The 26298-nt window shown below is 40.6% G+C and overlaps 1 protein-coding gene across 1 annotated transcript in view; it reads right to left on the bottom strand.

Moving 5' to 3' along the window:
• Nucleotides 1-8548, bottom strand: part of pik3r1 (phosphoinositide-3-kinase, regulatory subunit 1 (alpha)) — a 30686-nt gene extending 22138 nt beyond the window's left edge. Inside the window, exons 1-2 of the mRNA XM_074617341.1 lie at nt 8302-8548; nt 6213-6845 (exon numbers count right to left, since the gene is read on the bottom strand). Of these exons, the coding sequence (XP_074473442.1) occupies nt 6213-6549 (337 nt within the window). The 5' untranslated portion in view covers nt 6550-6845; nt 8302-8548. The remainder of the gene's footprint in view (nt 1-6212; nt 6846-8301) is intronic.
• Between the last annotated feature and the right edge of the window lie 17750 nt (nt 8549-26298).

Here is a 26298-nt window from a genome sequence, read left to right as displayed (position 1 = left end):
ATGTCGGCAACATTACGAACTAATTTCAAGCATTTCAAACATTGTTCACCACAGCTGAAAATTCTAAACCTGGTAGTAATTAATGATATACTAATTCAAAAAGTCAAATAAACCTAAATTAGTAAAATTAGCCTCATGCCAGCAGCATGTACATTGATAACAATGACAGTGTAAAACAGCAATCGCCGGGGTCCTATTCAGTGTGCAGACCATTTATTGTCCAGTTGCATTGTGCACCAAGTTACTGCAATCAGCACTTAGCACAATACTGATTCATCACAAAGCTACAAATCAGTCTACCATGCAGTCTGTCTCCACCAAAGAAGCGCCAACACATTCCTGGCCCCAGCTGCCTTTAGCCCCACAGAGGAACATCACAACAAATAAAAGCTAATTATTAAAAATAACTTCTGTGCTTCTGTGTTCATCCTGTCACTGACTTGAGTGGATTTGTTGATATGTGTGGAGAAGAAAGTGAAATGCAGACAAATCTGAAACCGAGTTGCAACATGCCCAATTTAAGAGAGAAGTTAATTCTCAGCAGAGAAAAATTGACAGTAATGTCAGAAAGAGTGTTCAATACAGCAGATGTCAGCCTAAGCACGAAAGAGGCCCAGAGAAGGAGAACTACATTATCTCAATCTCCAGCTATGCAGAGTACTCTCCCTGCAACTGTGTCCTCTGTATAGACGGCTCTCTTCCTTCCAGTAGCCCTTTTCAAAATGTCCAACTACTACCTCAACCCACATCTTCCATATAGTTAGCCTAATGCACAAATATATGATCGTAAAATCCACATTTTGCATTTATTTGTACTGAAAAAGTTTATTTACATAAAAGAAATCTGCTTTTGAAATGTACTACAGTCACCAGAGAGCTTTAAAAATGTACTAGTCACCAGAGAGCTTTAAAATGTACTACAGTCAAAAACATGATAAGCCTCAGACAGAGTTGAAGCCTGATGGCATCAAATATTTCCTTTAACAAGACTGAGCATGTAAAGCTGAACCTTGTGAGAGCATGCAGAGTAACAACCAGTTATTCACACCTTTATCTGGAACATTTGGAGGAATGTTCAGTAAGACTGGCTGTCGGTAGATAGACAGTTATACACAGTGACATAGCCAGACGATGGCTCGCTTGCTATTTCTTTTTCTTATGTGATAGGTAACTAATTCTCTTTGGGTTTTGGACTATTGGTTGGGCAAATTTAGGAAATTTAAAGATGACACCTTGAGTTTTTGGGATATTTTGAGCTCAGCTCCATCGGGGAGCGTTTGAATGCATTTAACATAAATGTCAGTATATGGGTGCTCTACAGTTGTAGCGTTGGCCCATTTGACCAAGGAGATGAGTGACAGCCGGCTCGACAGCACGTTACCGCGATACGATATAGTTTCCTGTCCGTGACAGAGTTAGCATGCAGCTTTACCCGTGATGTCTAACTCTGCTTTTCCAGCAATGTGTGAAACCCAAAGTGTTTCCATACTTTACTGGATGTGTAGTGTTTACCACGCTGGAATTAACACTGGGTGCAGGTCGTATCCAGGCAGACCCTCCACCGTTTTTCTGCCTTGTTGTTTCGGCTCGCTGCTGCTGGCTGCGGTTTGTTTGGTGACGTCACGTTACTCAGACTACAACAACAAAAGCGGTAACTTCTTTCTACCTCCGCACAGAGTCAAATGCAGCAAATATATCGATTCTGGAATTAAAAAGATCTATTTCAAAATCCAAAAAACTAAAACTAAAACATTAAATTGCCATACATAGGTGAATAAATTTTTTCCCGCCCCTATTAAAAAGGCAGCTTTAAAAAAATATTCTGCACTTCTGTATGCAATCAAATAAGCAAACAGAGCTGTTAGAGGGGCTTGGTTCTGTGGGTTTCAATCTCTGAGTTCCTTTCTCTTGGCGGGGCCCTAACACATGTATATTCTCTCAACTGAGAGGCCCAGAAAAGGAGCAACACTTTAATGTTTAAAAAAAAAGGCTGAGAGCTGGAATGAGGCGGAATAGTTTCCCAGCCCGGTCCTCTTCTCTTTCTCCCTCACCCTCTCCACATCTGCTGCACTCATGTAAACCCCTGTGGCTCCGAGAGGAGAGGCCCCTCCATTCTCCACCTCTTTTCCCCCTACCAGAGCTGACTGTAGGAACTATCAAAACATTAAAAAAAAAAAAAGGAGGAGGGGGAGGCGGAAGAAAAAAAAAAAGCTGAGGAGTAGGAGGAAGGGAGTGAGATCCCTTGGCGGTGGGCAATAAATCACAAACACTCTGGGAGCAACAAGAGCCCTGCCTCCACCGCGGAGCCTCTTCAAAGCCCCCTTGAGCATGCAGAGCCCGAGTCCCTCCCAATGCCGCCCCCTGCACCATCAGCCTCTGTGCCAAGCCCCCAGCTTCGCTCCAGTCCTGATCCTTTTGCACACTATCAAGTACAGGCTCTCTCCCTCTCCCCTACCCACAACCTCGGGGCCCCTTCTCTCCCCCCGTCTCCCACAGCCCAGGACACAGAGACTTTTCTTCTCCCGGTGCTACATTCACACTCGCTCCAGGCTTAGCGCTGCCACTCAACCACAACACAGCCATTCAACACATGCCCCCTTCATACAGCTCCTCGCTCACCCTGCAAACCCACAGCAAAGAATTTCACAATCGTACCACAAAGGGCAGAAACTAGAAACCTGGCAACTACAGCTGCTCTTTAGGTGAGCAGAAAAGCCTTAAGCGTACATTGGTTCAAGCCACAGTGTCTTTAAAAAGATGCAAGTTTTAATTGCAGTTCATAGTTGTGGCCTGAGCAGTAACACTAATTTTAAAGGGTAATTTTTATATGCAACCATCTTGAAATTCACAGAACTTGAGCGAAACATAATAAATACAGCTTACTTGACATCACTTGCTAAAAAAAATATAACTACAGTAAGGCAATACTTTTCTTTCTTCGAGATATCACGTAAAACACTTTTAGTTAGGGATGCACAATACCACTTTTTTTCTGATTAAGTATGAGTTAGGGCTGGGCAATATATTGATATGATATTGATATCGTGATATGAGACTAGATATCATCTTAGATTTTGGATATCGTAATATGCCATGTGTTGTCTTTTCCTGGTTCTAAAGACTGCATTACAGTAAAGTGATGTAATTTTCTGAATTTACCAGACTGCTCTAGTTGTGCTATTATTTGCTTTTACCCACTTAGTCATTATATCTACATTACTGATGATTATTTATCAAAACTCTCATTGTATAAAGATTTCGTAAAGCACCAATAATCAACCCTACAATACCGTTGTAATATCGATATCGAGGAATTTGGTGAAAAATATTGTGATATCTGATTTTCTCCATATCGCCCTGCCCTGGTACGAGTACAAGTACTTACATTTGCTGATACAGAGTATCAATATGAGTACTTACTAATACCATTACAGTTCTAACATTGACATTGAAAACATGTTTTATTATTTTTATTATTATTATTATTATTTTCTTATGTTAATTAAACATGATGCTGTTGCTGACATTTTAACATTCAACTTTGTGTTTTCCGGATACCAACAGATATAGTTTGCAGTAGGGATGTTAATAATTACCATTTAAATATTAAAAATTAAAGGAGGATAGCTGGTCCAACCAGCTTTAAGTGTGCCTGAGCCGGAGTTGTTGCTAACCTCAGGGCTAATCCCCTTCACTTTAATCAGCGGGACTTGGCTTGGTCTCCTCACAGGTTTTAACAGGATTTATAGCCTTTATTTACCGACAAATAAACTGTACACAGACTGCACTGCTACGTTCACAGCTACTGTATACCATTACTGCTAACTTCATACACATTGCACACTCTCACATTGCTCTCTCTCTCGACGACCAGACAATCGTTGACGTTACACTGGGCTTGCAATACACTGGCGGCGACACACTGCTGACAACCTTGCAGCTAACTAATTGACGCAATGGAAGTTAAAGTGGCTGCATGTGTCCACGATAATGCACAGCATGCAACATCGTGGTTGCTAACTCTCCCAGACGGGTCGCGTGAACTGGGGAATGCCTGTTTTACACTGAAGCTGGCGATACATGGTGGACTTAACCTATTCATGTATCTGGTTATCGTTGCAGATCGGCGGCTTGTTGAACACTTTAACCACAGCACCCCTGCATGCAAGGAACTAATCCTCTAGGTTAACGTCACGTTACCGTAAAGTGGTACCGGGTGCGGTTGTATCGGAACAGTTTTACGAGTACATGAGCGCATTATCGGACCCGATACCTGATACTGGTATCGGTGCATCCCCACTTTTATTACTAATTTCCCATCTCACTCAAAGTAAAATAAAAGATTAATTTCATCTCTTTGTGTCTGCTTTACTGTTCACAAAACTGGGGTTACACTGCTCGCCTACACATGTCAGAAGAACAACAAGAACCAGCTTCTAATAGTTGTTTAATTATTGTTTAATTTATGTAAATATGTATGTCATTATACGTTTAGGAGCAGTTAGCTAAAGTGCTGTGCTCCAAGGGGTGAGTTAAGTTAGTTGTAACATTATCATGAGAAGAAAATGTTGATAACTTGCTGACAAACTAAAACAAGCTTTGAGGATGTGGGAAGGCATTTTGTTTAGAGTTTTGATGGAGCTATCCAAACTGTTGCCCACAGGCTTTCAGAGCAATTTGCCTTAATCACCAGAGTATATAGTGATCTAATCATCTTTGTCAACACTGATGAAGGAAATATATTCCCTTAAGATGTGGCTTTGTGGAGAAGCACAGATGATATCCACTGGTAACATATGGCTAGCCCGATATGCTGTGGTGTACTATAGCTGGATAAATGCCAGCATTGTCCTCTGGGACTGAGCTTGGTTCACATCCAGTGCAGCTGTACAGCTCAGGGCAGACACTTGTTGTCAAAGACTGCAACTGTTCTGCAAAATCATCATCTTTCTCACACTTTATTATCCTGAATCCAAATCTGTGAATAGTTTGTTTTCATTGAACTATTAATTAGTCATCAACAGGGAGTCCGAACTCCAGAGACATCCCCAGACACTGTTATCACGTGACCAAAAACTAAACAATTTCCATGACAGCTGCGGAAACACTGATGAAGGCCACAAGATGTGACTGAAAGCTCCGTAAAAAAAACAAGTGCAAGGACCTTGCAATAAGAACAATTAATCAACCGTTTCAAAATGAAAATGTCATGTTTTGTTGGCACAGCTGTCTCTTTCTTTTATCCTTCATTGCCTTGACGAGTAATATTTTGATCCTCAGGCTACATAAATTCTCACTAATGTCAAAATCTTTCAAAAGTGCATGTTACAGGTGAACTGAAATCTGAAATGTGAAAATCAAATCAAAGTAATGCATGATATCATGAAGGTCAACACTATATCTCAAATATGCCATTATGGAGTTCACATCCTGTAGTTTTCACTGGCGCCAGAGGAACAATGAAGAATTTGTCACAATATGCAAACATTTGAAACTTTTGCTAAAACTATTACACGAGGAGGATGAATGTCTGCATCCAAAACATCTAAGTTTTTAACATTTCATTATGGCTCTAGTTTACAGCAGTACAGTGCATGAACAATAACCACAATGACATTAACACATGACTGTTGTAGCGTACTACTATGTTTCAAAGTAGTTACTGGAGATTTGGATGGGTGGAAATGTTGGAAAAAGACCGTGGTTCCTCATCACCTGCATAGCACTACTGGTCAAAGCCCCGCAACACAGCTGTCCTGTCTCTGACATGTCAAGTAATTCAATTATTCTGCACAAAATCTGACTTAGTGATTCATTTGCATCTTTAATTTTAATTCATTTTTGAATTCGCTCGTTAGCCCTGTTAGCTGCAAGCCAACGGCTCAGTCGTCGCCATGTTGAGAGCCGTGTGGAGGCAATGCAAATGCTCCCAATCTCGCATTTAGTTCTGTTAACTAATTAGTACATTGATGGAAAATGTATCTGCTACAATTGTGATAATCAAATTATTGTTCAAGTTATTTCCTGGTTTTCTTACATGCCTATGACAGTAAACTAAATATATTTGTTTTTAGGACATGCGATTAACATTTTTCACTATATTTACTGACATTTTATAAACCAAAATAAAGAAAATAATTGTCAGATTAATCTATAATGAATAGTGGCAGGCCTACTTGTTATACAGTTCTGTAGAGTGGTGTTAAACTCACCTTGTTCGGAGTCCGAGTCGGTCTCTCCCCTGGAGGCACCAGGAGCTACAGGTAAGGGTCTGAGGGGCCTTGGCTTGGGTGTGGGGGGAGATATCCTCTTCTTTCCGATAAACTCGACATATGTCCCAGGGAAGTCCCCTTTTTCCTGAGTGGTTTCATTGAAGCCTGGCAGCCAGCCAATCTCATCTGGCCTCTGTTCCAGCCCATCCTTGTACCCAAGAGCCACCAGAGCTCCTTTGCTCACCAACAGTATATCCCCCACATGCAGATTGATGTCCTCCTCCCTCTCCTTCTTGTAGTCATAAAGCGCTCTGTACTGATATCCTTCAGCACTCATATTGATCACTTTACTGGTTGAATCTTCAAAACAACACCTTGACACAAGGTTACTTTTCAGGTTTCTCTGATTGTGTGCTTAGTCCAGGTACACATTTGCTAGTTCAAGTAGTTGTATGTGTACACTTCCAAGAAACCTTCTGCCGTTCTTGGGACACAACACCATCTAGCTTGTCTTCATTCTTTCACAGTTCCTGTCTCTACCGAATGATTTGCGGCTCTCTTGGTGTGTTGCCTCACAGTATGTACCCATCAGTAAATGGCCTGCAGCTGCAATCTTGAGAATGCTATCCAGACCTGTAAGAGGAGAGTGGAGGCCATTTTCAACACTTTGCATAAGACAATTACAACAGAAGTCACACTCAATGCACACACGTGTACTCAAATTTACAAAATAAGATCCTGTATAAAATATTTGAAACAGTAATGGATCTGCAGGAAAGCCATCGTGGATATTTTTACTATTTATATTTATAGTGAGAATACAAAGCCTACTTAACACATGGCTCAACTCTGTTATTTACAGCATTTTATAAAAAAAAAAAAAAAAAGTTTTTAGTATTTAAGCACTTACTTTAAACTATATTATAACTTCATTCTACTCGTGCAACTCTACATGGTGAGTTGGTGGCAGATCAGATTTTCTTTGAAGAAGACACATTTACAGTGTGTTTAATGAAATGTAACATTAAGCCCCTTCATTAAGATAAGATAAGATTAACCTTTATTAATCCGCGGAGGGAAATTCAGGTGTCAAAGCAGCAACATCAGCAAACAGAGTGAAACACAGGAGAGGTAAAGGTATAGAAAAATTATAAAAACAATAATAGAGATATAAAAGATATAGAGTGAATGGGTGAACATAGTGTATACAGTCCGTCAATAAATAAATGTAGTATGTACAATAAATAAATAATAAAAATAATAAGTAATGTGCACATATGTGCAGTCTATAAAGTAGTATATAGTGTAAAGTGCGCCAGTGGTTAGAGTCCAAGATGGTTGCAGATAGTGCGTGTTTAAAGTTATAAAGTCCTCAACAAATCATTCATATATGAATTAATTATCATTTAATCCTATTGCATCACTATTTCTCTTGGTGAAAAAGTTCACCAGGATTCAAAACGACTATAATAATAGTAAAGAAGTAACTGATGCAGACTCCATCAGTGATGAGCTGTTATTTAATGGCACACTGGGCAGTGCTGTTCAGCCAACACAGGACTGCTAACATCAGCATTATCAGTTTAAACAGTTTACATTGTTCATTGTTATAGAACTAAATAGAAACATCTTTGGTAGGTTTGTAAAACGCGTTGGCGGCAAATGTGTGGATTTGTAAAGCATTGTTATATTGTATTGTTCTGTTAGTTTTAGAGGAGTCAGTAAGGTTAGTGAGAAGATGTCTGGCAGCAGGCTGCTGAACAGCTAGCTCAGTTAGCTCACTAGCTAACATTATGGGCTAGCGTTGAATAGATCTACTGGAAGTAGTCAGAGTTTACTAGATGTTGACATTGTGTGTTTCCTTTAGTGATGGGAAGAAAACAACCCTCCGTGAAGTACTTAGTTTTAAAACATAGTTAAATAACTTAAATAAATAAATAAATAACGTTATGTAAGTTATGGCAAAGCTAGAAAGTAACTTCAGTGTAACGTACCAACCTCCAGGAACATGTAGCGACATGACCAGCAGCACATTAGCGTATTAAAGTAGCACTTTTTAACAGTAACATTATAGTGAGCAGCTACATACCGAGTCTTCTGCACGGATCCACAGAGTCGTCTTCTTCCACTGCGTTACACTTCACAGTTACGGGCTATTATCAACAACACGCAACCCTAAACACATCTTCTACCAGCACGGTTAAAACACAAACGCTCCAGCAGCGTTTAAATCCGGTTTAACGAGCAGTACAAACTGTTACAAGCCGACATAACGGCACGCTTCTACGGTCCCGGACCAAATGCTCCCGAGCACGGCGCCTCTACGGCCAACAAGGGGCAAGACGAGGCTCGGCAGCTCATTGGCCCGTGTCTCTGTCAATCATAAACGTCACTCAATCTGACCAATCAGGTTCTCGATCGGAGCTGATATTCCCCCTTCCCATGTACTCCCGCACGCTACATGAGAAACACCTATAGATGGAAATTACATAACTTTCTGCACGCAATGTTAACCAAAGTCTTTAAAAATACAGCATCTGATCTCATACTGGTTTCAAAGTAACAAAGCAATGTAAAGATATCATTTTACACGATGAGAAGTACTTCAGAGGATATCTGAAAAACAAACACTGTTATAGAATAGAGTATAGCCTGCTCCTCATGTCTCTGTTTTCTCATGTAATACTATCACTGGTGTATTAAATAACATAATATCCTTAATAAACACAGCAGGAAATGAAAAATAAAAATGAGTTTTCTGTAACAGCCAGGACAGCACGTAACCATGTTATTTATTCAGCCCATAGTTTACACTTTTGGTTTCTTTTTATAAATCATTACATGTTCTCAGTGTGGAAGGTCCCAACATCGTACAGAGTCACCATCTGAGGCGCATGACTGTGAATGTGGGTGGCCTAATTATGGTTGGGAAAGTGGGCTGGCTGCTGGCAGAAATCCCCTATCAAGTATAAACCCTACTGTCCCGGCTGTGCTAAAAGAGGCTGTAAGCAGCTTTGTACGGGTAGGCCCCTCTGAGTGTTCATCAGTGGCCATCAACACTGAGAAAAGAGGAAGGAGTTTAAAAAACAGGAGAATATGTGGTGTTGAAATTCAAACCGCTGCTGTGGCCAGTTGAGAAACTTACATAAAATGCACTTTTGACATCTTTTTTTAACATTGTTTTATTTTCATCAACCACAATGACCTCACATTACCGTTAACTGCATTTCCTTCTATCATTACTCCACTTATGTGTTTGCATGGACAGAAGATGTATTTTTCCTCCCTTAAATGCCAGACCAAACTGTGTCTAGTAGATAGGATATTATAGTCAGGATTAATATTACTGCTGCAGATCATAGAAATTAATATTGGAACCACCAGACTATATAATCCCCCAACTCTGCCGGCACCACACCTCGACCCCCCCTGCTTAAACAGCCAGGCTCTGGTGACCCATCTGCTGCCCTGCAGATACCCAGACTACACCTCTGGTAGGATCGCTCACTCCCACACAGAACATTTACTGAATTGGACTTTGTTCATGTTTTCTAGCAGACATTTCAGGGTGGGACATAAAACAAAAGCACACCAAACATCCCATAAACTCTGTTTGACTGGTAGAATATTGAACAAACAAGCCAGTTGTGTTGCTGAATTTAATAAAGCTGGTTAATCTTCAAACAGAAAGTTACTCATTAAGTGTTTTTCATCTTCTATAACAAGTGCAAGTCTAAATTTAGCACCTGTGTTTTGGTGAAGTCTTGAACCTGCATCAGTTGTTTATAACATGACATTTCCATGACTGTTTGTTCTTATCATTAATTACTTTGTTATTCTTTGAGCTGCACATCCAGCACATATCAAAATAGCTTAACCAATTATTGATGTTCTATTCTTAATCAGAAAGCTTTTGCATATTTCATGCAAAGCTAAGAAGCTTTCAATGCAACCTAAACGGTATCCATCCGTGATGTTCTGCTCTCTAATTGAACACTAATTATGCTAAGATTATTTTGCACTCTAAATCTGAAGGTAGTTTCTACTACACTGCACACTGTCATTAACACTCCAATCAGAACATTTTTCTCCACATAAATTACATTCACACATTTTACTGATTGATGAATTACAGATTAGCCTTTTGGGGGCTTGTCATCTGATCATAATTCAAAATTATAGTCCTCTTCCAAGAAGCTGTTTTACTGATTTATTAGAATAAAAACTGAATTTAAAGGAATAGTTTGACATTTTGGGAAATATGTTGCAGAGATTTACATAAGAAGATCGATACTACTTTCATATCTGTCCGCTAAATATAGGCCTACAGCCAGTTGCCGGTTAGCTTAGCTTAGCATTAAGACTGGAAATGTGTGTGTGTGTAAGGCTAGCTGTTTCCTTCTCTTTCCAGTCTTTATGCTAAGCTAAGCTAACCATACCATCTGCTGACTGTAGCTTCATATTTAGCGGAAAGAGATGAGAGTGGTATTGATCCTCTCATCTAACTCAGTGGGCACCTCTGGTGAATTGAAGCTGCGGAAGTACCTTCAACCTGCATTCTCTCTACCAGCCAGCAGGGGGCGACTCATTTAATTGTATAGAAGTCTATGAGAAAAGGAGCCTACTTCTCTCTTGATTTATTCCCTCAGTAAACATTGTAAACATGAGTTTATGGTCTCAATCTCTAGTTTCAAGTCTTCTTCAATACAGCATGATTTTCATTTAGAAAATTATGGTCCTATTTAGAGTCACATAGACCATAAAGCAGGGGATGCTTTAGGGCGGGGCTAACTTGTGATTGACAGGTCGCTACCATCCATGTTTTCTTCTTACAACTTTAACCCTTTCAAAGTGTGTTTACTGTTCATGAAAGTTAATTATAACCATTTTGTTCGCCTAAAAATGTTTTATTCAGCATTTGGTTGTACTTAGCTCAAACCTCTCGTGTCACTTCTGGTTGCAAAAAAACCCAACATATAGCAACGGCCAAAAACCAAGATGGTGACAGCCAAAATGCATAACTCGAAGCTTCAAAACCCGAGTTTACAAACCAGTGGGTGACATCACGGTGACTACTTTCACTTCGGATATACAGACTATGATCTAACTCTTAGCAAGAAAGTGAATAAGCAAATTCCCAAAATGTCAAACTTTTGCTTGACAGTTAAGTTGCTTGTAGAAATCCTAATAATTCTCTGTGTGAATATCTATTCTTGATCTGTGTTTGTAGGTTACTTGAATAATTTACCAGATAAGCATTTTCAGTTGACATACATTTCATTGAATGGAACTTGAGGTTCACCATACTGTCAGACCTCCTCAGCTTTTATCATGGTAATTTAACTTAGTGTGAAGTGCTCTCAGACCACCTACTGTGCTACAGCATTCCAAAACAGTCTGAAATAGGTCAACAATGCAGAATAATATGCAAATGTATTTAAAATATAGCCTAAAGTTAAATGATACTGTATAAACATACATAAACGTCAAAGGATTAATAATGTGGGCACTATTTTCATATGGATAAGCATGCAGAGAGTCTCAAGATTATTACAGCATATATACTTACCGGCAAAACATTGCTAGTTATTTGAAATATGTAACATGTAAAAAAAAAAGTGTATTGGAAAAATAAATCTGAATCTGTGAAAATGGTTTAGCTTTAGGGAGCAGAGAGCTGTCACTGCTCTCAGGTACATGAGAGAGGGTTCCTTTCATGTTCTAACAGTGGGACCTACTTCTTAAAGAATTCATTCAGCGTGGATCGGGCCCCTTAAACCATTAATCTATGCAGTGTTTTCAAGGCTTTAATAATGGCTAACTTTAGTGTGTAGAGCTCTTCAGCTTCCCCCCTCTCTATTCACTGATTCTTTTACTTTTGTGAGCAAGCTGAGAATTCTCACATGGGTAACCCCATAATGCTCACTCACATAAGATGAACTTGTGAAATGCATCACCCACCACCGTTTATTTAATCAAAACCAAACAAAAAAAGATACTTCCTCCTTATGCTTTGGTTCCCCATCGCCACAGGAATACTCCATAAACTCAGTCCCCTCTCCGCTGTATTGGTACATTTGCTTGTTCAGCATTTCATTATACTTTTATATTGCAGTGCCCATTATCCAAAGAAAGGAATGGGATGAAAACACTCTCAATACCACCTTGGAATTAACGTAAAGGCAGACTTAAGCGTCTCATCTCAACGTAGTGGGCGGAAACATGTATACAAAATTATTAATAACCCATTTATCATGACATGTTTTACATCAGCATGCATTAAATATGTGCTATTTAGACATTAATGAGAGCTGTTCACATGTTCCTACAGCTAAATTATTATATGCTTCATTAAATCAACTTCACAACATGTATATTCTTTCCATATCAAAAATCTGAATGATGATGAATTTAAAAGCACTTGTTTCCCTCTCTCTGTGGTTTCCACTCATCCTGACTCACAAAGAGTAATTCACATTGTCGGGAATCGGTCTTTATTAGTGCCACGTTTCTCTCTACTTGATGATTTTCTGCTGCTAATTCCACATCCTGCAATTCAAAGAATCCTCTGCATATTCTTTACAGTGCACAGACTTGCTTGTGTGCTTGTCAGTAACAACATTCCTCTGGTATGAAAGAACACTTCTCTCTACTCAACCATCAACTCATCAGATGTGGCATGACAATGACCTTCTTCTCTGGTTCAGTCCATAAATCATTCATCATCTATATTAGCCACAGTTCAACTGTTTGTCTGGCCTAAGAAGTCCTACATGCTTTAAAGAATATACAGATGCATTGTAGAATAGTCAGGTTTTAATTACAACATACTGTATGTCTGTGAATCAGGAAGGTTATTTGTTACTGATGATGTGACTGCATCTGAGGTTAGCACAAACGTGGAAAGCACTAACGTAATTAATCTTTTACTGTCAGTTCATTATCAACTTGCAAATCTGTATTTTTTCATTTGAAATCTTAAGCCTACAACAACATATCAACTTCTAAGTTAAAATGGTGACAAACCTATTTACACATCCAGCAGACATGGAGCAACATTAGTATTCTCTTCTGTTGTTTCTGACCACCTGGTGAATAGTCTGGCTCTTTAGTAAATGTTCCACTATGTTAGCAGTCTCTAACTCTGTATGTTAGCAGTTTGGTGTTGGGCAGGTATAGCGTACCGTATTTAGAGCTTTTTGCTGATGATAGGGAACCAAAACAGTAAAGTTGTGGGCCATAAAAACAAAACTAAAATGCTCCGTGGAGCTCAGAGAAACAGAGTGCTATGATATTTCTCTTTCTCACTAAACACGTAGTGATTTGATCCATTGTTAAAGGGACTGTTTGTAACTTCTTACAGGTATAAATCAATCTGGGTCGATGTCCCATGCGCGCACGCGTGTTGCTACGCTGTTCAGACAAAACTCCAACACCAACTACACAGAAGCACCAAAACCGCAAAGTTCTATCTAGTGAAGCCCGTCTGTTAAACAGTGTTGGCCGCGGTCGGAGGACACAGGGGAGACCGTAGCTTTGGTCTCCAGGGCCGGAGTCTCTGCTGTACTCTGCTCCTCTGCTCCTCTGCCTGCTTGCCTTCACTCACACACACAGTGCTCGTTCTCGCGCTTTCGCTCCACTCTCACGTGCATGCGCGCACACTACACACTGCAGAAGAGTTAGTTTAGCTCTGAGAATATCTAGTGAAGTGGTTGTTTGTGCAGAAATAACTGCTGCAGCTCCTCCAGACCAACAGAGGTTTCCCATGTCTTGTGAAGTGACAGGGCTCCGCAGAGAGAAACGTTATCGTCTCCGACCAAAATTCCGGTGTCTCCCCTGTTCCCTCCGGCCGCGGTCGGGAGGCTGTGGCAGGAAAAGCCAACACTAAGATCAGCATTGATTCATGGAGAGACCTTCGTCTGGTCAGCTAACATTACTGCCAAGCAGCTGAAATATAGAGTGATATTGTGCTTTTAGCTGACGTGTGTCGCCTCACTGTTTTGAGTGATGCTCGTTCATGTCTATGTAGAGCGAGCACGAGCGCGAGCAACAGGACGCTGACCTTCGTTGACTTAACGGCCACAGGTGTCGCTGTTAAAAAGCATTTCTGATTCTTACAAACAGTCCCTTTAATATGAAAATATGAATGAATAAACATAAGCTGCAGAGCCTCTGACATGTTGCTGACAGAGTGCTCTTCACAAATGATACAGTCGAACCCCAACAATAAAAAGAATGTATGCAATGTGAGTTTGAAAAGAAAAAAAACAAAAACATTTTTGATATTTATTTTATTGTTTATATTTTGATTTGAAACCAGGAAGTCTTGTTGGATAAATTGTCCTCAAGTGGTGCAGACAACCATGGAAAAAAACGCAGGGTCTTCACCAGGGTCTGAAGACCTAGAGTTGATACACGTTGGTCTGTTTTATGGCCAATGCTCAGAAAATAAATACACTATATAGTTTTTCACCTGAAGACGGAGTGCCTAAGTTTTTCCCATGGTTGTCTGCAGCAGTATGATTCAGTTTCATACTTTTACCTGCCTTACTAAAGAGCACCTGTCGTGTGAGCCACCAGAAACGAGCAGCGCTTCCTTCCTCTGTTTTAAACTATTACATTTTGTTTTATATGCACTTTATATACTGTACACTCTTTCCTACTTTACTACTGCAACTGCTCGAGATAAATACATTCTCATATCTTATCTTGTCTTATCTTAGATATCCACATTGTGTGCTCATATTGATATGCAGATTGTCGGGCAATTGTTCGACATTGGGCAATATGAATATTGTGAAAGCACACTATGAGATCAGAATGAGTGGACAACATAGAATCAACCTCAATACAACAAAATGAGTCAAGTATGGAAACAGGATATCAATACAGAGTTGAGTCTGAAACCTCCACTTCTTATATCTTTAAAGCACAACGCTGGTGGTGTGTTTCTGCATGTGTGTGTGTGTAGATGTGAGCAGGTTTATGTGTGGCTATGTGTGCACCTTTGTCCCTATCCCATTACTTTTATGCTGTGTGCGGTCTAAGTAATAGAACACTTGAGATGTACTATGACAGTATAGTTAGAGTTTATTATATCAAGATGCCGGCTATTTCTCATCTTATATGGAGCAGAAAGAAACTTTCTCCCTTCCGCAAGCTCACTTTTTTTAATTATTTACGAGTCAAACATTTTGTTAAAAACAATTTTAAAACGTTCGAAAACCCACACAAGGTACACTCTTTTTATGCTTTGATGAGACAACATCCTGATTGTAAACATGTTGTCTCAAAACTTGTGTTGCTGTTTTCGAATATGTCTGCTGTATCATCAAATCATATTAAATCTGCTTGGGAGGCAGATCTTGGTGTGAAGTTAACTGAGGAAGTTTGGAGTGAGGAATGTAGAGGATCCATTTAAGTTCAATTAACGCCAGGCTGCAGTTGATTCAGTTTAAAGTCATGCATAGACGACATTATTCCAAAGTACAGATAAACAAAATGTATCCTAATGTATCAGATATCTGTGACAGATGTTATTCCTCAAAAGGTACTCTTTCTGGTTTTGTTCTGAGATTGTCCCTTTTGGGCAGGAAATCTTTAAGTGGTATTGTAAAATGTATGATATGCAGATTGAACCTGATGTACTAATTGCCTTGTTTGGTTGCTCTGAAGCTTCTCTTGCATTACCACGCACTGTACAGCAGAACCTGATGACTGGTCTGGTAGTAGCTGAGAGAATAATTCTAAAAGAATGGAAGGCCACCAGCGCTCCTTGTTTTTCTAGATGGCTAAGGGAACTAGTTTCAGGGATACACCTCGAGAGGCTTCGAAGCAACACACATGATTCTCAAGAAAAATGTGGGTGTATTTGGGGCCCAATAATTAGACACCTTGACTCCCCCGACTGTTAACTGAAGTCCCTACTGCGTGACATCCAGTTTGGCTGTTCTTTACTGTTCTTTCCCTGATATGACATAGGCGGAAATGTGATTGTACCTTTGTCTAGTCTGGCTATCCTGTGGTGGTTGTCTTTTTTATTAGTATTATTTTATTATTTTTTTATTTTATTATTATTCTGTATGTGGGGTTGGTATGTTTGTGAGTCTGTCTGTAGATGTTACTTTTTTGTTTTTATTTTTTTTGTCTGTTTGTGATGAAAATTCAAAAAATAAATACAAAAAAAAAAAGATGCCGGCCATTTTACCTGCCGCGGGAATAGGAAGTCCCTGGATGCTGTGACCCCGTGCTCTCATGAGGAAGCAGACACTAAACAGACACAAGATGGCCACAATATTGCAGGTAAAATTGTTAAAACTATCAAGATTAGATCCAGCATGCTAGAAAACATATAATTTGTCACCAAGATCACTCAAATCGACCAACTGGATGAATTTCTATGAGAGAAACCATTATTGGCAGGTCAATTTGGTGGCCATCTTGGATTTTCAAGTGGCCAATCGTTTATATTTGCTTAGTGACCCCTCTGGAGTCATTATGCCAAATTTGGTGCTTGTATCACTATTTGCACGATTCGACTGAAAAATGGATGTTATCCGCTCCACTACAGCACCAGCAGCAACCTGCTTGCTGAGGAGCTTAACCACTTCTTTGCCCGTTTTGAGGTGACTACAGAGACTGGGCCACACGCCACCACCATCCACTAACGCCCTGGCACTCACTGTGAGCACAGAGGATGTCAGGAGAGTGCTCCGTCAAACAGTTTTTATCCATGCGCCATAAAAGAACTGAACTCTCACTAGTTATGATGCACTATCACGGCTATAAGTGCAATAAAATATCCTGCTGGAATTGTACAATACACTGACTGTGCAATATTGTTTATCTATGCTGCTACCAGTTTATTTATTTATTATATATGTGAGTTGTTTGTGTCTATCTATTTTATCTTTTTATCTTGCTTTTATTCTTTTTTTGAACCACTGAGAGGAGTTGCTCTAGAGTTTCGTTGTACAGCTGTGCAATGACAAAGGCATTTATTCATTCTTTAAAGGTCCCATATTGTTAAAAGTGAGATTTTCATGTCTTTTATATTTTAAAGCAGGTTTAAGTGATATATAAATACTGTTAAACTATCGAAATGCTCAATATATACGGAGAAACACACAGACCGTATTCAGAAATTGTCCGTTTGAAACAAGCCGTTAGGATTTCTGTCCATTTGTGATGTCACAAATATACAATATTTAGACCATTACACGGTTTTAAATGTAAACATTCTAAATGTGTCCCAGTTTATTTCCTGTTGCAGTGTATGTAAATAACATCAGCTGACAGGATGTAAACATGGACCCAAGCTGTTGCCTAGCAATGCAGTGTCTGTTTCAGACAGAGGGTAAATACAGGTATATTCAGGCAGACAGTGTGAGGAAAATGAAGGGTTTTTTGAACATTAAAGCATGTAAACATGTTCTAGTAGAAACACAAAATACAAATATGAACCTGAAAATGGGCATGATATGGGACCAATAATATATATCAAATATCAAATACTGTATGACAACCTCAACACCAACGGTTGATTATGTAGAACATTATTTTAATGTTGCCAAGCTTAAAGGAACGGTGCATCATTTGGGAAATATGCTTATTTTTGATTATGTCTTTTTCAAATTTAAGAAATTTAAACCCTCTTATCCTTTCCTCGGAAAGAACAAAAACAAATGTAACTATTACACTTAAATATTCATTGTTAACATAAAGAATTCACACACAAAAAACCCAGCTGTAAACTAAAAAAGGAGTAAAGATGAAAACAAGAGGTTTGTGAACTGCCACATGTCAGCTGAACACTGCTGAAGATCCAGTAACTTCTGCCTTGCATTAACAAGTTGTCTTGGAACAAAGCACTGCAAGGTGATTAATGAATAATGTTGGCGAGCTGTACTGGAGACTTCTGGGAAATCAATGACACAGATAGAAATCTGAACAGTCATCCAAAGTGAATGTTTGGACAATTTTTTCCTCTCTTATCTTATTCTCTTTCTTTCTCATGTCTCTCTCTTTGCAGCAGGGTAGAGACATCACTCTTTAACCAAAAGATCAATTCATTAGTCTGTCATTACGACAGGTTTATGCAGCTGGTCTTCTTATAGAGATGTCGTCTTTTAGGAAGTACTTTTCATATAGAGACACCCTAAAAGACTTCCTATTGCAGTTCCACTAAAGTTATTTTTTTGCCATCTCCTCACACTTCTACAGTATACACACTTCCTCTTTTACTCTCTCTCCCTTGTTAACGCTTGCCTGTCTGGAACGCTTCAGTCCACATCTCCCCCCATCTTACAGCGTACCGCATGCTGTGGGAGTAAGAGGCGGTGACATGTCACATGAACAAAAGAGGAAAAAAATGGGCCACATCATGTGGAGGTACAGCTAGAGAAGAAGTCACGGTGCCGGATAACGTTGCACTGGAGGCCCCCCCCCCCTGTTTGATGTGCGCGCACAGAGAACAGTGACCTAGTTCGGCACTGACATGTTTATGGCTGATGAGCACAGGCCAGTGATTTCGCTAGCAGAGATTGAAACCTTGCTCCAGGGCCCTCTCATTTGGAGCACTTGGGCTTGAAACCATTCCAAGAGACGAGACACGATTCTTGTTGGGTGGAACCTGAATCCTCCTCCCTCTGTGTCTTCTCTCGCTTTCTCTGCATTCATGTCTCTTTCTTTACCTCTCTTATATTTTTAGCCATGCTAGCAGTATGACTCTAGGAATGTCTGTCTGTCTGTCTGTCTGTCTGTCTGTCCACCACTTTGGTCCAGACTGAAATATCTGAACAAGAACAATCTAGATTTACATTAAATTTTGCACAGACATTCATGGTCTCCAGAGGATGAATGCAACTGACTGAACCATAGACTGTATATAAAGTGGACATAGTCAGTGTGACGTCAACCATTGGTTTGTGGACTGCTGCTTTGAAGCCTCGAGTTTGACCGTCGCCATCTTGGTTATTTGCAACCAGAAGTGACACGAGAGGGTGGAGCTAAGAACAACCGAACGCTGAATAAGACATTTTTAGGCGACCAAAAAGGATATAATTAACTTTCATGAAGTGAAAACACACTGTGAAAGGGTTAAAGTTGTAAGACAAAAACACGGACAAATCCGAGACCGGACAACGTCGTGGTAGCGACCTGTCAATCACAAGGTAGCCCCGCCCTAAAGCATCCCCTGCTTTATGGTCTATCTGACTCTAAATGGGACCATCATTTACTAAATGAACATCATGCTGTATTGAAGAAGACTTGAAACTAGCGGTTGAGACCATAAACTCATGTTTACAATGTTTACTGAGGTAATAAATCAAGAGAGAAGTAGGCTCATTTTCTCATAGACTTCTATACAATCAGACTTCTTTTGGCAACCAGAGGAGTCGTCCCTTCAGGGCGACGCGTCGGGGTGCCACATCGCCCTGTCAGGGTTTATTTCACAACAACGACCGGCTCGCTGTACATTATCACTTACTTAGCATTGGTATGTAAGCGTTGTCATTATGAGCATGTTAGCATGCTGATGTTAGCAGCTACCGCCTCGTAGGGGTCGCTAGCATTGATGAAGCTATCAATCATCCCAATGTCCATTTAATGTATTCTCTTTGTGAGGTCATTGACAAAACTTTCATTTATGAAACTGACTTTTTCAGATTTTTGCCTGTACGTTAGGCTCACTCCTCTGGATGGTTCATCACAACATGCAGTCTCTTCATGGTAGTTTTCTTACGTGCTTGTACGGGGGATGAATGCCTCTCCTGGCTTGAATTATTTATTTTCCCTCCAATGTAAGACTAATGCATCTGGTTGCTTTAGCTGACATACTTGACCAGTAAACCCAGTGACCCTTCACTTGCTCATTCACTTTTTTCTTCTCAAAATATATGTCTTCTTATATTAGTGACATCAATTGCCCTGTTGCCCATTATTTTAAAATCATACTTAATGCTCAATTCACAAGTTCACGGGTTCAAGAGCAATAATGAGTCCTTATTCCTCTGGCTGCTGTTTCATGGTGTCCAAGGCCATGTGTGAGTTGCCACAGGGCCTGCCTGACAGCCCGAGTGTATTCATTTTTCAGATTAAAGCCTCTGATGAAGAGGCCTGTTCTGTAATTACAGGCAACGCCACAGCCAGTCTTTGTGAGATTCACGTTACCAGGGCGACAAGGCAAATTAAATATGTCCCCGAGGAGAGTAAATATACCCTTGTGCTATAAGTGTAATCTTGTTTGATGTGTTTGCCACGACGCTCTCCCTGTGAGGGAGGGAATAATTCACCGAGATTGGATGAATAAAGGGCCGAGGAGGGCGAGCCCACTGTGTTACCCTGTCATACAATCAGTCAGAGAACGGGAAAGACGGTTTGTCCCAGTATGAGCTTTTCCGTTTGACATTAATAATACAGTTACAAAACCACTACGGATGATAATTTCATATGGTTGACTTGGCCTCAAGATCCATTTCCACTGTTATTCTTTATGTTCAGTGGGGATCTATTTGGCCAACAATAACAGGGTTGAAAATCTGTTCACTGTCATAAGATAACTGGCCAACACAATGAAACCTCGTGGTAAAGACTATTTCATATATCAACCATGGAAATATCAGTTGGTCGGTGCAGACTGTAATCTCTCTTACCATGAAAGGTTGTACAACGTACATTCATGATCACTAGAGGTTGAAATCTACTTTGGTGATCTCCTCACTTTTCCCCTATAGCGCCATCACAAGGTTGATATTTTACATTTTTAGTGAAATGTCGGTCGGCTCACTTTGGTCCAAACACAGCTGGGATGGACATTAAACTCTCCCAGCTGAATCATCAGTACAGAAGATTAAAATCTCTGGTTCTTTGATTCAACGTTACGAGAATGTGAACATAAAAACGTAGAAGTAGGCGTTAACTACGATTCTCAAGGTGCATTTTTTTGGTCATTTTTCTAACAAGAGGGATCTCCCTCTCATCCCCTCTCAAATCACCTACTTATTGTACTACTATACCATGGACTGTTTATAAGAAGTGGACATATAGTCACCATGACGTCTGCCTGGAGTTCACTATTTTGGCCGTCGCCATCTTGGTTTTTTGCAACCAGAAGTGACACGAGAGGGTGGAGCAAAAGGCCGAAAAGGTTCTAATCAACTTTCATGAAGTGAAAACACACTGTGAAAGGGTTAAAGTTGTAAGACGAAAACACGGACGATTCCAAGACCGGACAACGCCGTGGTAGCGACCTGTCAATCACCAGGTAACTAGAGATTGAGACCATAAACTCATGTTTACAATGTTTACTGAGGTAATAAATCAAGAGAGAAGTAGGCTCATTTTCTCAGAGACTTCTATACAACCAGAGGAGTCACCCCCTGCTACCTGTCCACCACGCCAAAATTACTGACAAAACATGATTTCCCAAAAACAAAGAATTAATAAAAATTGGTGGCCATAACATAAACTTATTCCACCATTTTTTTTTTATTATTTCTTCGTTACATCATCCAGGAGACTCCCTTGTTTCTATGTTCAGTAAATACTGAACAAGGTATTACCACATCGTCATTGTAAGCGTGTTAGCAGGCTGACATTAGCCTACCATTCAGCTCAAGTACAGCCTCACAGAGCCGCTAGCATGGCTGTAGACTCCTACAGATATCTTTACAAATAATAGCTTTATCAGTTTCTGCAATTGCTGGTTTGCCTGGAGACGAGCGTTAAAAGCACGACAAAGCGCGTGCATGTGATATTCCGTAGGTAAGAACAAGAGTGCTAATAAACAAAGCTATAGATAGTCCCAGGATGTCCTCAGCTCAGCACACTGTTCTGCTCTTCTCTCTACACCGACACCAAGGATCCGTCCAGCTATTTCTCTCCTGCCTTTCAAATTCATCATCGACACACGGCGAGGGTTTCAAAGTGTCGATTTGAATTACATGAGGGGGGCTATAAGATCTGGCTGCAAATTGAATTTCCTGGTAGATACTCATCCATTACTCTGTCACTGGCACTGCAGGTCCGCTGTTACATTTTCAGTCAGATTGTGAGATACGTTGTAAGACTCCAGTCTAATTGGATTATTCTCTAGCTTTCCTATGTGAATAAATGTGTTAAGTTCTGTGAATATTGAACACTAAAAATGATAATGTATTATGAAATGAGTCTAATGGTATTAAAATTAGACAGATCTATTTTAGGTGATGAATGAAACTAACAGAATTATGGTATTATCTTGTACATCCTTCTGTTGTGATGTTTATCACCACAGATCATTGTCATGGATGAGATTACTGACTAGTCAAAGGTGGTTTAAAGGGAAGACTTAATTAGCCAGGAAAATTTAATAGTCTTACAGGACATTAAATCTTTTTTAAAGGGACTGTTTGTAACTTCTTACACGTATAAATCAATCCTGGTCGGTGTCCCATGCACGCTCGCGTGTGGTTACGCTGTTCAGACTCAGACTCCAACACAAACTACACGGAAGCACCAAAACCTCTTGGTTGTATCTAGTGAAGCCCGTCTGTTAAACAGTGTTGGCTGCGGTCGGAGGACGCGGTGGAGACCGTAGCTTTGGTCTCCAGGACCGGAGTCTCTGCTGTACTCTGCTACTCTGCTCCTCTGCCTACCTGCCTTCCCTCACACACCACGCTCCTTCTCGCTCTTTCGCTCCACCTCTCACGTGCATGCGCGCACACTACACACTGCAGAAGAGTTAGTTTAGCTCTGAGAATATCTAGTGAATGTACAGTGGACGTTTGTGCAGAAATAACTGCTGCAGCTCCTCCAGACCAACAGAGGTTTCCCGTGTCTTGTGAAGTGACGGGGCTCCGCAGAGAGAAACGTTATCGTCTCTGACCAAAACTCCGGTGTCTCCCCTGATCCCTCCGGCCGCGGTCGGGAGGCTGAGGCAGGAAAAGCCAACACTGGGATCAGCATTGATTCATGGAGAGACCTTCGTCTAGTCAGCTAACATTACTGCCAAGCAGCTGAAATATAGAGTGATATTGTGCTTTTAGCTGACGTGTGTCGCCTCACTGTTTTGACTGATGCTCATTCATGTCTATGTAGAGCGAGCACAAGCGCGAGCAACAGGACGCTGACTTTCGTTGACTTAACGGCCACAGGTGTCGCTGTTAGCAAGCAATTTCTGATTCTTACAAACAGTCCCTTTAAAGTGAAGAAAATTCAAGAAAAATGCTGACACAAGGAATTAAGAATGGGCTAACCAGAGCAGTCAACCATACAGTATAGTACAACAGTCCTTTACTACTCAAACTAAATACTAGTAACACTTTTTCACTCTGTGGTCTTAATATGATCTTAACATGGTAGGTAGGATCTGATGTGGCAGCTTAAGCTGAGTCTACTGTTACATTCCTGCATGTGGGAACAAACGCAGTGTTTTGATTTGAGTTCAAGGTCAACGATAACCGTCGTATCTATCAGCTGTCTTACCCATAATATCCTCTGCTTAAAGGAACACTACCTCTTCTCTCATTACAATCCTACATTTTATGACATGAAAAGGCAAAAGGGGCTCCAACATACATTTGGCCCAACTGACAGCAGATGGCAAGAGAATGAAAAGACGTGGCAGAAGATGGCAGAAGGAAGAACAAGTGAAAAGAGAGGCGAGACTTTGAATGCAGCTCTGAAAGGGAGGCTCTGGTTTGGTCTGGGCTCTGGAGACCAGTTAAAACAACAGTCTGAGCAATGACCTGCTACTTTCATCTGGACTACCCGTCCAGTTCCCACCACAGGCCTACATGTAGGTATCAGTGTGCAGGACATGATGCTTTGTGTATAAGGCCGACCATCTGGCATCATAAAGCTGGGAGCAGAGAGGCCCCACAGAGAGTCCATCACACGGTGAATAGTAGTTGTCAACATTGACTTGTGGGTTTGTTTCAACAGCAATTTCTGTCAGAGGAAGTATAAATTCTTGAAATATTAGCTTTTTATTTCCATATTTTACCATTACAAGGACTTGTTGATACAGACAGGTGTATAAACGAGGTGCTTGGGCTACTCAAAAACTCTTGAAATGTGGTGCACATTTCAGACCTGCGTGAAACCCGATATGGGTCCTAGGCTTGGGTGTGGCAAATTATCTTGATAGCGCCCCCTAACAGTTTTCAAAGTCGAAGCCCCCTCCTTTAAATGTCACATATATGTATGAAATTTGATAGGCATATTCATCATGTCCAGACGTAAAAAAGCCTACTACTAAAACATGAGCTTCAAAAGTTTAAACATATTTGCAAAAAAGTTGGTTTGTTACATTTGTGGTTGGATTTTTTATGGATTCAGGCTTATAAAAGTAGTTCCTAAAAGGGTTCCTAATTTTATGTGGGAAAATCTACAGTAGTGATCGCTAAAATGTTTCAGTGTTCTTCTGATTTGCAGAAATATCGTGCTCTCTAGACAAAATTGCAAGCTCTAGTAATGCCATCCATTAAAAAATATCCTCTGAACTAAAATAAATGGACTAAATATCTAATACTAGACAGCTCACTTAGAGCGTAGTCTGGCTTCAGCATGCAGGCCAGGACAGGTCGACATGACTGGCGCGTGCAAACCCATAAAACCGGATTGAGCATTGTTTGACATATAATATTAATTCAGAAGTGCCGTCCTTTGCCAGGGCTTGACTGACTTTTATGAACATTGCTCGGGGGCATATTATCACTCTAGGAAGTGATATAAAAAAATATTGCGGCTCACTCTCCGTGTCTGATCATGACACCAATTTCACATGTCCCCAGGAGAATTTAGGCCTCTTTATTAGGGCAAGAAATTGTATGTCTTAATCCCTACCACATAATGAGAAAGAAGCCCATCATCTTGTCAGTTGGGAATCTACAGTAGTGATGTCAAAGCTATAGACTACATCTTATGTCTCTTTTCTGCTTGCATTTGTTACTTAGAGGAACAGTGTGTAGCCTTTAGGGGATCTATTGGCAGAAAAGCAATATAATATTCATTAAAGCTGCCAGCAGCAATGAACGGGCCCTTGCACCTCCCTGCGCGTCGGGGGTACTGGCGGGACATCAATCGACGCGGCCAGGCACACTGAACCCGGAACTCTGATTAGTGCAGTGATGCCTGCCACAAGACTCTACGACAAACGGTTCACGAGTTATGAAAGGGGGAGGGGCTAATGTGTAGGAGGGCGGGGATAACCTTCACCAATGAAACAGGAACTCTCTGCTGAGTGATATGACACCCCCCACAAGACTCTACGACCAACAGTTCATGAGTTATGAAAGGGGGCGGGGCTATGAGTATATTTTTGCATGTAAATGACATCAGGACTGGACCCTCATCATGCCTGAGAAATTTGGGGCAGATCGGACTATGTACAGCGGAGTTACAACAACTTCCTGTTTCGTGGCAAATGGCTCAAAATGGCCGCCACGCCACGGTCAGGCCGTTCAGTGAAAACTTTTCATCCTTAAGGTTTTAAGATGGTCCTGACCACATTTCAAGTCGATCTGATTCAACCTGAGAAGTTTGTTAAAGTACGCGGCCTATAAAACGCTAAAAATGGGCAAAAATCGCACATTACATTCAAAATAGCTGACTTCCTGTTGAGTTTTGGACATACCTCCAAGAGGCTTTTTTGTGCGTCTTCACATGTTACATCTGTATGCCAAATTTCATACATGTAGGTGAAACCAGAGCGAGGGACTACATTTTTCCAACTCTCTAGGGGGCGCTAGCAAGCCATTTGCAACACCCAAGCCCGAGACCCGTAAAATAATAAATTTTTCACCGCGCCTGACAAGTGTGCCAAGTTTAACAACTTTTTGAGCATGTTAAGGTCGTCAAAAAGGCGATTCATTTGAGAGAAAAAGAAAAAGAAGAATTCTTACAGTTTCAATAGGTGCTCGGGCCCTAAATAACTATGTTTTCTTTAATGTATAATCACCTGAAATTAAGAATCGTGTTTTTGTTAGCTTAGAATAAGCCGTTCATATCTGGGAACGGGTCCTCTTCATGGGTCCACCATGTTGTTCCTCCATGTTTCTACAGTAGCCTAGAATGGACAAACCAAACTCTGACTTTAGAGAGG

Source organism: Sebastes fasciatus, chromosome 19 (genome assembly GCF_043250625.1).
Source record: "Sebastes fasciatus isolate fSebFas1 chromosome 19, fSebFas1.pri, whole genome shotgun sequence".
In the NCBI taxonomy this organism is placed as follows: Eukaryota; Metazoa; Chordata; class Actinopteri; order Perciformes; family Sebastidae; genus Sebastes; species Sebastes fasciatus.
Note: the sequence above shows the minus strand (reverse complement) of the source record. Positions and strands in the feature narration are given on the sequence as shown.